Below are 14,283 nucleotides of genomic sequence, written 5' to 3'. Positions count from 1 at the left end.
GGAAGTGCATCAGCGGCGGGGCCACGCCCCCGCCCCCGTCCCCGCCCCCGCCCCCGTCCTCCCCCCGATCAGGCGGACACCGGCACCGGGAGCCGCCGCCGCTGCGGCCTTTATTGCGCTACAGCGGCCCCGCCAGCCGCTCCAGCTGCCGCGGGTTGGAGCCGCTCAGGAACCGCAGCTCCTCCTTGCCGTCCTCCGTGCGCGCTGCAAGACAGAAGGTGCGTTGGGGGCGCGGCCGCCTCCGGCGACCCCCGCCCGCCCCGGGACCCCCGCCCGCCGGTCCCCGGGGCTGACCTTGCCGGTGCTGCAGCCACTTGCGGTCCAGGTAATAGCGGTAGCAGCTCTCGAACTCCCGCGGGCTGTAGTTGGGGACCGGGACAGGCACGAAGGGGTCCAGCGCGTCGAAGCCCTCCTGGGGGGGAAGGGCGCAGTGAGGGGCTGCGGCCCGGCCCCGGCCCCGCTGCGGGAGGGCTCTGGGCGGGGGCCCGGCCCGGCCGCCCGCTCGACGGGGAGCGAAGTGTGAGCTGGAGAGGCTGCAGCGAGGCCTGCGGCCCCGAACGGGAGGCAGATCCCAACCCGGGGTGTCTGTTGGTGAAGGGGGGAAAACGAGAGGCCAGGGCTCACCTTTCCCAGCAATTCCTGGGGCAGGTAGGCAGAACTGGGCTTGAAGAGAGAGCCGGTCTGGCTGAGGGTTGTCACAACAGCACCTCCGTTCTAAAGGAAAGGTAGATGAGAAACCCTTTTAGCTGCAAACGTAGTATTGTGAAATAGTTACAGACTGATTCTAAACAGTATTTTCTTCTTTGATCTTACAGTTACTTCAACTGCAAAATTCTGTACAATGGACTTATTAAAAGGTTCCTCACTACATTAACCCAGGCTTCTCCAAGCACACACGCGGCACAGGGAACACTGGGGCTTCCAGTGCTTCTTAACTATAAATGGCTTTCAGTTGAAACAACTGAAATACTTTAAAGAGGACTTTTCTGTATACTTTCAAATCTGAAGACTACCTGTTAGAGGTATTAGCAGCCAGGGGATTGGAAAAGAAGCAGAAGGAATTGACCTCCTATAGCAAAAAGTTCAGCAGTGTTTTTTAGGAACTGAAAGTTCTCGTTAGTTCAAAAAATCATAAAACAAAGTGTCATTAAGGGTTATTAAATACCTCTAGCTCGGAAAGCACGAGTCAGAAACTGGAGTTTGGCATGGTAATCAAGAAAAGCATATTTGCCCTGTTCTTAATCTCTTCAGGTGATGTCAGAAACACTGATGAGATACTACCCTTAACAGTCGCACTATGCTCACGCTCTCCGTCGCTGAAGGAACAGCGTGATGTTAGATTTGTAGCTTTATGCTTATCGGTGTGTAGCTTTAAATGCTGAGAATAACACACCCAAAGGTACAGACCAAACTCACCCAATCGTTCATCATCAGCTTCCTTAGATTGTACACGAGCGTCAGCTCCTCGGGAGAAACCTGGTGAAGATTGTCTGTATCACTTTTTTTGCCAGCAGTTTCTATCTGAGACATAAATTCCCCTCCCGTACTTTAAGTTAGACTGGAAGGATCATTTGCATCATTTAGGCACATTTTTTTCTTTGCTTTGGCTTAGCGCTGTAGCATTCAGTGTTAGTCATGTTACATAGAGAAATGCCCAGACCTTTCGTACTGTAACAAGACACAGATGCACTTTTTTCTTACGGAGAGAACTTCCTTCAGTAAAAACGGTCTGAACACAATATGAATTTTGCAGGTCCCTCCAAGGGGGCAAAGCCAAACGTATGTCTTTCAGGGACTGTTATAGAACTTAAAAATGAACAAAACACCCTCCCCTGCTCTCCCTTGCAGTAGGAATGCAGAAATATCATCAGAGCAGATCCCTTCTTACGGGGCTTTTGTCTTCCTTCTTTAACGTAGTCCTTCCCCAGAGCGCGTTGACACCGTCCACTGCCACAAGAAGTCGGAATGAGCCGAGATGACATTGCTGCTTTATCTCTTTCAGCACAACGCCTACAGCATCGCTGGCATTTCTCACGCGAGCTAAACCCTTTAAGTAGGAAAAAGCACATAATGCAGGTTGGTTTTCTTGTTAACGTATAATGCTGGCAACTTTGGGCACTGTCTGTCCTTTCTAAGGGGGAAGGAAGATAAAACAACAGTCAACAGTCCGTTCGTTCCTTTCAAAGGAGCAATCTGGTCTAAGGTACTGAGCATCAAAGAAGTAGAAACTTTCAAATTCTAATTTTCGTTTCTACCCAAGTTCTCCGTACAGCTTCCTTTACAGATCCATCAACATCTTCCACAATGTTTTTTGTAGCCACCTTGTTGATAGGGAAATGCCCTCCATTTCCTAGAACTGGTATTTTTGAGATCTCTAGAAGCAATTTGTTCCACATACACAATGATGGGACCTTCTAATAAAAGATGAGACAAAGCCAGAAGCATTTGTTGTTCCTTACCTGCTCCACCACTTCACCCAGCGGTCTGCCCTCCTCCGTGCTTTCTCGTTTGCCCCACACGTATTTTTTTTGTGTTTTTATCTGCAGTAAGAGAACTACAATTAAACTGGGAACAAAGTAGTGCAAAGGCAGCCTGGCAAGTCTGGATGGCAAGATTCCTGGTTCTTTGCCAGTGTTGAGGACTAGTGCAGAATGTGGGAGAGGTGTTCATCGCAAATAGCCATCCCCACAGGGGGTATTTAAAGTACTTCCTTTTTCTACAAAAATTGAATTCCAGTGAAGGGTAGGGCTTGTGGGTTTGTATGCAATATGAGCGCATGCATTAACACATGAAGCATTTCTCGAAAATGAACAAATCTAGAATTCATGTCAAGGTGCTCAATGACAGGAAGCACAGGCACATGCAGTCCCTGGAAGATGATCCTGTGGGTAGTTTTTAGCTACTAACCAAAACAACTTGACAGGCTCTACAAACCTCTTTTAGGAAGCGCTCATTTGAGGTTTTGAAGTTCTTGAGCCAGGAAGATGCTTGCAAAGGCTGATCAAGCCGTTCTTTGTTATAGGAAGACTGCATAAGCTCCCTGCAGTTTTTCACCCAGAGATGAGCTGTAAGCAAAAGAAAACAGTTGCTTTTTTTCTTAGTCAAAATAATTGTATGAGTTGGGCAGTGGGGTGTGTGTTTGTATCTCTCATCCTTATTCTGCTACGCTGGCAAGAAAAGTCCGCCATCCTTAACGGACAAGACTCTCCCTTGAGAACAGAGGAGGTCACACACCCCCACTCACAGTATGTCTCCTGTCATACTCGTTAACAGTGGGGAAAAAAAGACTGACTATAAGCATGTGAAAATAACTAATTATGTTCTACTTTATTTGGGGGGTTTGTGCTTTATAAGCCTTCTCCGCTATGGAAAAAACAAAGATAATTTGCTGTGGCCTACCCTACCCCTTTCACTTGAAGGAGCATCTTCCGATCAGCAAGTGTATTTGACGTAATAACACAGGCAGCATCGGTGTTCTTACCGTCTGGGATGTGCAGCACCAGCCAGCCTTGCCTCGCACAGTAGTGAACCACATGACACAGAGTCATGGTTTTCCCTGTTCCTTTCTCGCCATCTCCAACACGGACTGTCAAGGAAAGTCTCCAGAAAACACTTCAATTTATACTTGACCGTAATTCTTTTGCAAAAGGCTTAAAGGACGTTCAAAGGTCGTAAAAGCAGGGATGGCATTCCACCATGCTTTTGTTCAGCAGCAAACCTAGCTTGAAGAGTTCCTTCTCTCTATATCCTCCCAGCCCACTGCATCAGAGCTAATGATTCCCATTCCCTTAGTTGTGCGGATAGCTCTATTTGTGGATCTGTGCCATAAGCCAAATCTGGCTTAAAATAAAAGTATACGAGGTTCATGAACTTCTCGGACTAGCTTTGCTGACCACAGACGTGTGGTAGAACCACCTCCTGAAGACTAAACCACAGTGGTCGGCATATGATCAAAACATCACCCTCATTTGTGTAAATACACCTGCTTGCACTTAATTTGCATTTTACCATCAAGTAATGATAAAAGATACAGATCACATATCTGACAGCTGGGTGTGCGAAGTTGGAGCTTTTCAGGTAAGCGAAAAGTTCTAGAGCTGGTTTTCGCACCATCAGGCAGGCTTCATTGAAGGTCTTAATCTAAGAAAAGGAACAGAGCATGAACAAGAAGCCGGGTGCTGGCGCACTACAGCTGTTCCCGACATGACTCCGTCTCTGGTACTGTGCAGGGCTGAATGTCCACTGCTCTCCCCTCGTCTAGCAGGGCAGTCATATCATCAGAGAAGTTTATCAGGTTGGTCGAGCGTGACTTCCCCTTGGTGAAGCCGTGCTGACTGCCCCAATGACTTTCTTGTCCTTTGTGTGCCTGGACATGGTTTCCAGCTGTTCCATCACCTTCCCAGAGATCGAGATCAACGAATCAAAAGTCAACCACCTAGAATTACTAACTCACAGATAAGAAATCTGTTCCTAAACTCAAGCAGGCAGTCTCTGTTAGCTGCTTACGAAGCCTGACCCAGTCACAGCATGATCTGTCTCACAACAGAAATCACGAAGATTTTTTTGTTGCTGATATAAACTTACCTTCATGAGACAGCCTGTTTCATACAGAAATGTAACTGTGGAAAATATTTCTGTAATTTATTATGTACTCAAAAGTTAGAGATTAAAAATATTGGATAGAATGTTGCCTAAGGTGGAATCCTCACACCCTTCTACCACTATTCTGGTTAGGTTGACTGATGTCTTTTAGATGTAGGAAATAACAGTAAGGACCAGGAATAATTGCATTCTTGCAGCATGTCACTCTCTCTCATTCCAACAGGAAAGCATCGTAGCTACGCGATGGATCTGGTTCTTCCCACATACCAGTCCACGCCCTCCAAATCTGCTCTCAGACAAAGTACCTGCTGCTGGAAGCGATAGGGCAGTCCATGTGGAAAGACAGCTTTCACCTCCTCAAGTGGAATGCTATAATGGCGACCCTCGTGGTGGTCTGTGTGCTTGGCCTGGGAAGGTAAAACGCAAACTGTAACACTCGGGAAAGTCTGATACCTTTTTTCTGGATACAGAAGGCCTGTGAGAATGGAACAGGGAGGGAACACTCAATCAAAGCGAGTATCTACTTACTAAGAGTCAGAAGAACTAGCATATTAAAGTAAAACGGGAATTGTAGTATCAGGACACTACTGGCAGATGCTAAGGAGGAGTCTAAAGAAAGGATATCCTACCTGGCAATAAATTCTTGAGCTTGTATATGAACCATTGTACTTTGTGGGCACCGGTGGCCTTATGCTTCATGAATTTATCTAATCTTTTATTAGTCCACTTGTACTTCTGGTCACCACAATATCTTACCAGTAATATGATTCCCTTTTGAGTTATCTGATAGATTCAAATTTACTTTCTTTAAGTCTGCGACAAAATTATGTTTTCTGGTTTGTTCTTTGCTGTCTCTCAATAGTAATTCCTTTTTAACTAGTACTGGCTGCTTGAGAACGCTGTTTTCTGGGGCACTAATTTCAAGACCCTTGTTGTGACATAAGTGGTCAGTATTATTCCTCCAGCGGACTTGCATCATTCTGCGTTTATTTATAATGACTACTTTAAGATCTCTGAATACGCACTCTAAGCAGCAGTGGTTACTAGTATCTGAAAATTTAATACCCGTTTCATGCCTTGTTATACATCCTTGTTTTTTCCCTTCATTATTCTATTTTCCTACCATCCAATACTTGCAAAGCACTTATTTATTTACTCTTGGTCTACTCGGCAGTTTTTGTGTCTTGTATAATTAGCACAGTAGATAGACTATTCTGCAGTACTTCCTGTGTGACTTTTAGCAACTTTTGTGCCAAGCTTTGTCTGGCTTTTTTAGCAGCTTTGTGCCAAGCTTTGAAGCTTATGTCATGTCCTGCTCTGCGCTTTCTGCACGTTTCCATAGACTTAAACTCAAAAAATCCTTCCCTATATTCTTGTGCATGCCAATCTCTTGCTTCCATTTTGATTGAGATGGAATCAGAATATAACAACTTCCTTGTTTTCTTTATTTTGCATAATAATGATAATAAGGAAAAGTAGTTTTATTTACTATTCAGAAAGAAAAAGAAGCAGTCATTATTTTTGCCAGCTTTAGCAGATTTGGGGGCTGATCCCAGACTTTCCTTGTATTCCTTATTAGCTTTGGTGTAGACCCAGGGCTTAATTTACTGAGGCCCAGAACAATACTGGTGTGGGCTTGGTCGCTCACCTGTGCAGTCTGGCTGACAAATGGTTCGACCAGAAAAGGTTGTGATGAGTACTGCTACCCTGACCTGGCTGCCTGCTTGTATTCCTCACAGGTAACCGTGTGAACAGCTGTACCTACAGGTTTGACTACTGCCTGCTTTTGCTATGAATATTTTGCTTTTCCCAGTTCCTTGACAGACTCTTCAGGCGCAACTGCTGCAGCTCTATTGCAGACCCGTGAATTCTCTAGCCCCAGGATTCTTGCTATGTGTCAGTCTCCCTCCCTTTCCTCAGACCAGAATTTCAGTCTTCCAGCATGCAACATGTCTGTTCTCTTGTATTCTGCCCCCCTCACTCAGAAAAGCCCATGGTAACTACACCCCTATTCTATACCTTACTGAGGACAGGTCAATGCGTCCTGGACTGTATGGTTTACCTTGGTACAGCTGCAGGATTCGAGGTACCCACCAGTTTGCCAAACTATTTATATGAAGAAACCATTTGGTAACTTCATCAAACTGCTCTCTAAGCTGCTTGAGTTGCCAATCTGGTGTTTACTGGTCAGTACATCTTAGCAATAGGAAGAAAATCTAGAAAACCTGGTCAATAGCTCCTGGCTGTAAGGAGATGTTACTTGGACATAGACTAAAGAGGAGAACTATTAAGAGAGACTTCAGTTTTTTTCCACGCAGAGCTGTATTTCAGACTCTGGGCTGGATTCCCTAGAGCTTTCCTGCACGTGTTGGACACAGACTAACAGCACCTGTGTTTCTGCATGGCAGTGTTATCTATGGACTCGAACAGAGCAGCAGTACTCCAGAGACCATTTGCATTCTCAGTTTCATCACTGACTTGCTGCATAACCTTGGGCAAATTCCTTCACTCTTCAGCTCCTACATCTGTAAAGTGGGTCAGTATCTTTATCCTCATGTTTAGTAACTTTGAGCTTTGCTAACAGAAAGGTATATAAAAACTAAGTCTTATTAAAAATTTAGTTTTCATCCATTTAGTCTTAATCCATTTTTAATGGGACTTTATGGTGCACAAGTATGGGTGCAGTCAGAGCTATCGGATTTGCTGATGAAGCGAGCCAGCGGAGCCTCTTTGCTGCAATACGCGATCTGCAATACAGCAAGTCTGAGGAACGCTGATCTGATAAATTAATAAGCAATGGCGGTTGTCGCCAAACATCAGGCACGTGAAGTCAGAATGCCAAAGCCAGTTGCCTGGCAACGTAAATGGTAGGCACAGGACAGTGGGGACAATCCTTGCCATCTGGACTCTTCTGTGCAATCTATAGAGACACTCGCGTCACGTGAGTAAGATCATCTGCATGCTGCTGTTTCCATAGAGACCCCAGAGGAATCAGTATTGAAAGACTCCAATTACAGAGGCAGCAGAAAAGCACCTCAGAGGCTTATTCCATTCATTTATTCCACTTCATTTTGTGCCTGAGACGGAGAGTGTGAGGCTGGAATTATGATGCTGGAGAGCTGTGCTGAGGTCATCTGGGGTGTGTGTTTTATCTCCCTTCATAGCCAGTTTGGGGAGGTTAGGCAGGGAAGAATACAGCCCTGGAGTTGAAATTAATGGTGTCTGATGACAAGCTAAGCCACATCTGAGCTTCTACAATACACAGTCTATCTTATCTATGCAACTACAGAGAAGGAATCGATACTTGGTCCCAGGAGCTTTCAGGCAGAGGACCAGACCTGTCTTGTTTAAACCCAGGCAGGTGCACTGCGCAGCCATGCCTGTTTTCCTTTGGGCTGGGGATCACGGTCTAGATGCCTATTACTAGGCCTGTTTACTCCCTTCCCTTACGTTGGCTGGAACAACACAATCCCAGTAAGCACTCCTGGCTCCAGCATGTCCACAGACAGACTGATGGAATTTAGGCACTTGCTGTCTGACAATAACAACTGTGGCAGTAACTCACCGGGTCATTCTCGTTGGTATAGAAAACTGCTCTTTCTGCCAGTGTTTGGACATCCTGGTTGACCACGGAACTTAAGCAATCCTTGGCTGCCATATGGAGGGCATACCCATGGTCCAACTAAGGAAAGAAAAAGGCAAACAGACAACAAACTTCTCAGCAGTCAAAGATTACTGGTCAAAAATCCAGGTAGTAGTTTATTTTGTACACTCATTGCACATTATGATTGGGTCAAGGTAGCACGCAATACAGAATAGAATTCTCTGCAATGAGAATAAAAATTCGTCATTAGAATGTAAATTCATCATGAAAAACCACATGCTTTAGAACCACATTTCACGTTTAGATGCCTGCTTCTGAACCACTTCCATTCACTCAAGTCATCTACCACCTTAAGTCATCTAGAGAGCCAAGCCTGTACCTGAAAGAGTTATCCCCTTCAAGATTGCTTAAGAGCACAAGTACAGCCGTTGAGGTCTTATTGCTGGGAAGTTCCCACAATGTTTCTGCCTACACTGATGAATAGTAGCTACTACCTTGAAAATTCAAGCTGTCTAGTAATCCATAATCACCTCAATTATTGAGGGATTAGTGCAGTGCTGCCCAGTATTTGATATTTATAATTACATTCCCTGCACTGATTTTCCTAACTGTGTCCCGGCATACAGACTCTTTCATTACAATACAGACGTGGCTGAGACACTGAAACAGCCAGCTAAGCTGATTAATTCTTTCTTCCATAGACAGACTGCTGAAGCATGCCTGTAAAGCCTAGCCAAAATAGGCAAGAAAGCGAGTAGTAGAATGACAAGCATGTTATTATGTTATGGTGAAAGAAAATATGAGCATTTGTCAATGAACAAAAAAAGTGTATACGCCAAACAGAGGCTGTGACCAAAGCAAGCAAAACTGAAAGCCACCTTTCATATTACTGACTGGAACAGTTGCAGGCTCCACTGTAAACAGAGCAAGTAGTTTCCTATTTTGTCTGTCTGCAGAGATGAGAGTAGCCATAAACTAAAGTTTAGAGACAGGAACAGCTGTTTCAGTTCTCCCTGGCATGATGCAATTCTGCTGTCATCCGAGTTTTCCTCAGGGGGTCATTTGAAAGCCACAAGGGCTCAGAAGAAAGTGTAATGTCGGATTACCCCACATCCCATGTTAAACACACAATGGACTCCTGAATCAGCATTTCAGTACTGTTCTTTTAGGGAAGGAATTAAACCGGTTTGTACTCAACACTAGATACTTATAGAACAAACTAATGCAAAGTAAATATGGAAGACCACTAAAAATTCACTTTTATCGTCACATTTTAACACCACCTTCTCTTGTTCCCACAATGCTCTTTTCCTCCTCAAATCCAAACGATCAATTAGGATGTCTTATTTGGCTACGTTTAGTTTTAAGTCCACAGAAGTGACTTAATTTACAGCCTAGAGCAAGGCACTAAGATGCTCATTTAATACATGAATAACTAGAGCAAGCAACTATTGTCACTTATTCACCTAGAAAATGTCAGCCCTAAGTCATTTTTAGCCTGGAATCATAGTCCCTCTCATTTTCTTTGAACATCCCGCATTCCCTCCTCCTCAAATCTCCAGTAGAACGTCCTGGGGCCGTGAGCTTTGCTCACTTAGAAGAAAAGGCAAGCTCACTGCTCGGTGGACATCCTTTCTCTGGAGTACCATACCTTGTTCCTGATCTGTGTAACAGTGAATGAAAATTAAGCAAGGATCAACTTCCTGCTCTGACTATGTTCAGTTTTTATGTGTGTCTAGACTCAGCTCAGGACTTTAGCTGAATGGTACTTAGTCAAACCACTGTTAGCAATACCACTTTTTTAAAAGCAAATCTCAGAAGATCAGCAGGAGTTGGATTCTCTATGGCACAAAAGCCAGTTCCTAATAAGTTCTAGGAAGGGAAAGACAGCACAGTAAGACAGGATGCAAATGTGAGAGGACTGAAGTCCAGTCCTCTTTTCTTGCAGCCAAATACATAGAATTTCTATTTTTCCATCAACAGACTGTATTTCATCTTTAAATTACTACATCTTTGTCCTGGAAGGATACCGTTTTACAACATCACTTCTTTGAGCCATAGCATGATACGTCTTCCCCAAAATCACCATCTAGCCTTGTAGTGCTTTGGAACTTTTCCTTTGTGGACTGTAGCCTGCGCTGGGCTGTAGAAGCAGCTTCTACGTACCTGGAGACATGAAATCCTTCCTAACTCTTTGAAGTGCTACAAAATCAAGACAAGCTCTTAGAGTAGTAAACACAACACTACTCACAGTTATCCTGAATTTAAGAGATATAGACTTGCATTTTATGAATTACTGTGTTTCCATTTACAAAATTCATGCCAAGTGCACCTGCATTTTTAACAGGCTACAAGAATACCTTTGAGTGATCTAGAATGCCACTGCTAATGCATTATATAGTCTGACTTTATAGTAGCAACATGCCACTTGGTCCCTCCTCCTGAACAGAAGACAGTGGCTTATCCCCTTGGCTTCACACAGAATGCCAGAAACATATACTTACACCTTTCTGGCTCACTGTAGAGCTCTGCATAGTAAATCCTAACGTACATAAGGTTCTCACATTTTCACATCATCTTTTAACGCAGTTTATGCTCGTAGCGTAGAGTGGATTTTATAGCAAGTTTCCATCTGCCAAAGGACAGAGTAATTTAACTCAGATCCCTGAAATGGCAGCAAACTATCACGTGGTATGTGGAGATTAATCACAAAGTCATGTGCCATAAGGTGGAGCTGTTCCTACATGATGCCACATATCTTAGTCTCTAGAAAAGACTGTTTATTTCATAAAGGCTGCCATCATAAGTACAGTACTGCACAACCAGAATCCCATCTCTGGAAACAAGTAGTTATACAGCCATCCTCTTTAATGGCTGCAGATCGCTATGTACTAGTGAAAAAGCATTTAAAAGACAACAGCAAACAAAACAACTTTAATTCTTTACCAGTAGGAAGTCATTCCAGATATGCAACATTAATTCATTATGCTGTTTATAATATAAGGAGGCTTTGCTGATAACATAGTGCTGCTGTGTTGTTGTGGCAGAGCTAATATTACTACACCCACCTGAAGCACTGAGCCATCTTTAGCAAAATTATCTTCCCACCAGCAACACAGGCTTTGTTGAAAGGCTGGTGGTTCTGTTCTGTATAAAGGACTTGTCCTTCGCACTTTCCAGCAGTGCAGAGCAAGTAGATTCTGTTTTCTGAGAAACGCTTGCACTGGAGATGTAGAATTTCACCATTCTGGACATTTCAGAATGCTAACTTCAGTCTCTAGCAAATGTCTTATTTAAGCCAACTATCCAGGCTTGCTTGCATGTTCTCTCTCTCCAGCCAAGGGAGAGAAATGCAGAAGGAGTAACACACACAGGCTCTCTTTCCTTTGCCCATAATGGGAGTTTACACAACCAGCTCATAGGAGACGCCAAGTTTTTAGATGACGAATGTAAGAAGAATCTCACTTTTTACAGTTGTAAATTGTCATTCCAGATCACAGGACAGCTGAAATACTGGAAGCAGCATCATGCTATTACAGGACTTACCTTTAGAGGATGGTAGACAAGTCCTTTCAGACTTCTCAGCATTTTTCCTGCAGAGACAGAAGTGGATTTTTTAGGTTTTTTTATTATGTTTAATGTATCTTATGCTGGGAGAGAATTGTTCCTGCCCAAAGAGCTTAAAGTCTAGGCACTGTCAGACAAACTGTCAGAATGCTCTGCAGCAATACAGTTGACTACAGGTAAGCAGCATCATTTGCCTAATAAAAAAACATTCCATTAACTATGTTGCCTTTTTTCATAGAGACATTTACAAAAAAAACCCTTACTTTATAAGTAAAGATATTTCATTCATCTAGTGAGGAGAACAGATTCTTTTATTGGGGAAGGGCATCTATTTTGACTGCAGCTGTTAAGAGATGTAAGAGCAAGGGCTACACTGATTATTTTGAAGAAACTGGAATAATACAGAGACTGAAGGTGCTTCTGTGTTTCTGGCTTCATCCTAATCATATATTAGTATCTACTGCTCAGCCATTTTTGATTACAACAGGAAACAAAACCCAAAAGAAAACACTTGAGCAATTGTGATGCAAAAAATAGAGGCAAAAAGGTAAGTAAATTAGTTAAATCTGTCACCTCTGCCGGCATTCAAGGCCTTCTTCACACCACTTTCTTAGAAGAAAATAATGACAATACCTAAAAAAGATGCTTTAAGAATTCTTGGTTGCGATAAGTTACAAATGCATTCAAAGCAAGATAATTACCTTGCAATTGCTTAGGAGGAATAGCTGTCTTGGTGGAATCGGTGGTTAACTGCAGTGTTAGCGCTAAGCAAGACAAAGATGATTTAACTGCATAGAATGGCATTTACAACTGTTACTGCTAGAATGAGAAAATAACTCCACACTGAAGGATGTTAATTGTGTAAAGATGCTTTACATTCTTTCATCTAACAATCAATGCACAATACGTACTTGAAAAACAAGCTCCAGTTTTGCTACTTCAAGAATAAGTGAAGAGATCAGCCTGTGGAGGCTGTTTTAGTTATTTTACTTTGCCATGCTAGCATGTACAGCAGAAGAGGAAGGAGAAATCCAGTTCCATGTGAGAATGTATCCCATTTGTTTAACAGTATAAGTCACAGGCTTAACAGTAAAGAAAGTGGGATGGGAAAGGTGTTTTCTTAAACACAACTAGTAAAATTAAGGAGTCACAAGAACCTGAAAGTTTCTGTTTATTTTGGGCACCCCCAACATTGTGACAGAATTCTTGAATGACTACTTTAACACGAGTTGTAAGGGCTCTTCTCTAGGGCTTGTCTATCTGTGGGAGAGGAGCTTTAGCAGAAGAGTAGATTAAAACTGCGGCCACTTCACTGATTTGTACCTGGATCAAGTTAAAGAACTGTCCAACTCAGCGTACTGTTCTGTTATAGAAAAAATACTTGTCTGCTTGTGGTCTTTAGGAAAGGATTTATAGGTCGGAGTATAACTTGCTAGTAAAAATTACGCGAAGAACCCTGAAAGTTGTATTAGCAGACATCATTGAGTAATCCTAACCTATCACCTCTCCAGAGTAAATTAAAAACCAATTTCTGGTTGCTTGCTGTCTATATATTTACTACAAGCGCCAGAAACACAGGAGTGGAAGACGGAAACAACTCCGAGCTAAGCAGAGTGTCATCGCCTCTGGACGAGCGATGTCTGCATGCCCGCTGCTTTTCAGGGACCTGTCCCCCTCAGTTTTCCTTCCCCCGTGCTCTCCACCGTGCTCCATTATTCTCCCTTTCCTAGACGTGCATAGGACTGAGATAACAAAGAGGCATAAGGTACACCGCTCAACCTGATCTAGAAACGGCGGCCGTTAGTGAAAACCGGGAGAGCTGAAGTTGCTGAAGGGGAACCAAAGGCGACCAGTCGCCCTGCCCTCGCCTCGCCCTGCCGCGCCTTCCCGCCTCCCGGCAGGCCAGCGGCTGCTTCCCCCGTCCCCCGCCGCCGCTCTGCGCCCTTCTTCCCGCAGCCTGGCTGCTGGATCGCGCCCCGATTGCCGCCCCCGGAGCCCCCAGGCGCTGCCGCACCGCGCGGGTCCGACCTGCGCACGGCTGCTGCCCGGGCGGCCGCCGCAGGAGTAGGGCCGCCGCCGCCGCCGCGCCTCGGAGACGGGCCCTGCGGGCAGCAGCCGCCGCCAAGCACGCGGCCGACCCGCGGGCCCCGGCCGGCGCCGGGCGATGCCCCCCGGGCCGGCGCCGGGCGCCCCGGCACTCACCGCTGCGGCGGGCCCGCCCCGCTGACAAGATGCGCCGCGCCAGAGGCCGAGGATGACGCGAGGCCGCTACGGGTCGCGCGCAGGGACAGGCGGCGCGGGGCGGGATGGCGCGGGTCCCGCCCACCGCTAAGCTAACGGCACGCTCTCTCGGCGGGGGCGGGGCTAGCCCGGAGGGGTGTGGCCGGGCGGGGGCGTGGCCGGGCGCGGGGCAGGCGGGGCGCCGGGCGCTCGCTCGCGGTGGAGCAGGAGCCGCCGCCATTTTGGTTTCGCTGCCTCGGCTCGGAGCAGGGCCGAAGCGGCGGCCGGTC

At 45.3% G+C, this 14,283-nt stretch overlaps 1 protein-coding gene and 1 long non-coding RNA gene across 7 annotated transcripts; one reads left to right on the top strand and one right to left on the bottom strand.

Moving 5' to 3' along the window:
• Positions 1 to 85: 85 nt before the first annotated feature.
• DAP3 (death associated protein 3) lies at positions 86 to 14,260 on the bottom strand. Of its 6 annotated transcripts, XM_075176011.1 has the most exons (14): positions 13,553 to 13,687; positions 12,475 to 12,537; positions 11,753 to 11,799; positions 8,168 to 8,284; positions 4,908 to 5,009; positions 4,032 to 4,140; positions 3,482 to 3,574; positions 2,935 to 3,065; positions 2,460 to 2,540; positions 1,889 to 2,047; positions 1,417 to 1,476; positions 625 to 714; positions 295 to 412; positions 86 to 204 (listed from the first exon to the last, which is right to left on the bottom strand). In XM_075176011.1, exons 3-14 carry the CDS (start codon positions 11,792 to 11,794, stop codon positions 119 to 121), a joined length of 1,188 nt encoding a protein of 395 aa, XP_075032112.1. In that variant the 5' UTR covers positions 11,795 to 11,799; positions 12,475 to 12,537; positions 13,553 to 13,687; the 3' UTR covers positions 86 to 118. The 6 variants fall into 6 exon arrangements, with proteins under 6 accessions (XP_075032112.1, XP_075032108.1, XP_075032110.1 ...); XM_075176007.1 differs by lacking the exons at positions 12,475 to 12,537; positions 13,553 to 13,687 and adding an exon at positions 13,976 to 14,260; XM_075176009.1 differs by lacking the exon at positions 13,553 to 13,687 and having other exon boundaries at positions 12,475 to 13,206.
• LOC142094138 (uncharacterized) lies at positions 235 to 11,776 on the top strand. Its single transcript, XR_012677611.1, has 5 exons — positions 235 to 325; positions 816 to 2,076; positions 4,826 to 5,017; positions 6,182 to 7,138; positions 11,700 to 11,776. It is a non-coding gene; the product is annotated as an uncharacterized LOC142094138 (long non-coding RNA).
• Positions 14,261 to 14,283: the final 23 nt, after the last annotated feature.

This window comes from Calonectris borealis, chromosome 29 (assembly GCF_964195595.1).
Source record: "Calonectris borealis chromosome 29, bCalBor7.hap1.2, whole genome shotgun sequence".
NCBI classification, from domain to species: Eukaryota; Metazoa; Chordata; class Aves; order Procellariiformes; family Procellariidae; genus Calonectris; species Calonectris borealis.
The sequence above is the reverse complement of the archived record's forward strand: the minus strand, read 5'-3'. Positions and strand labels throughout refer to the sequence as shown.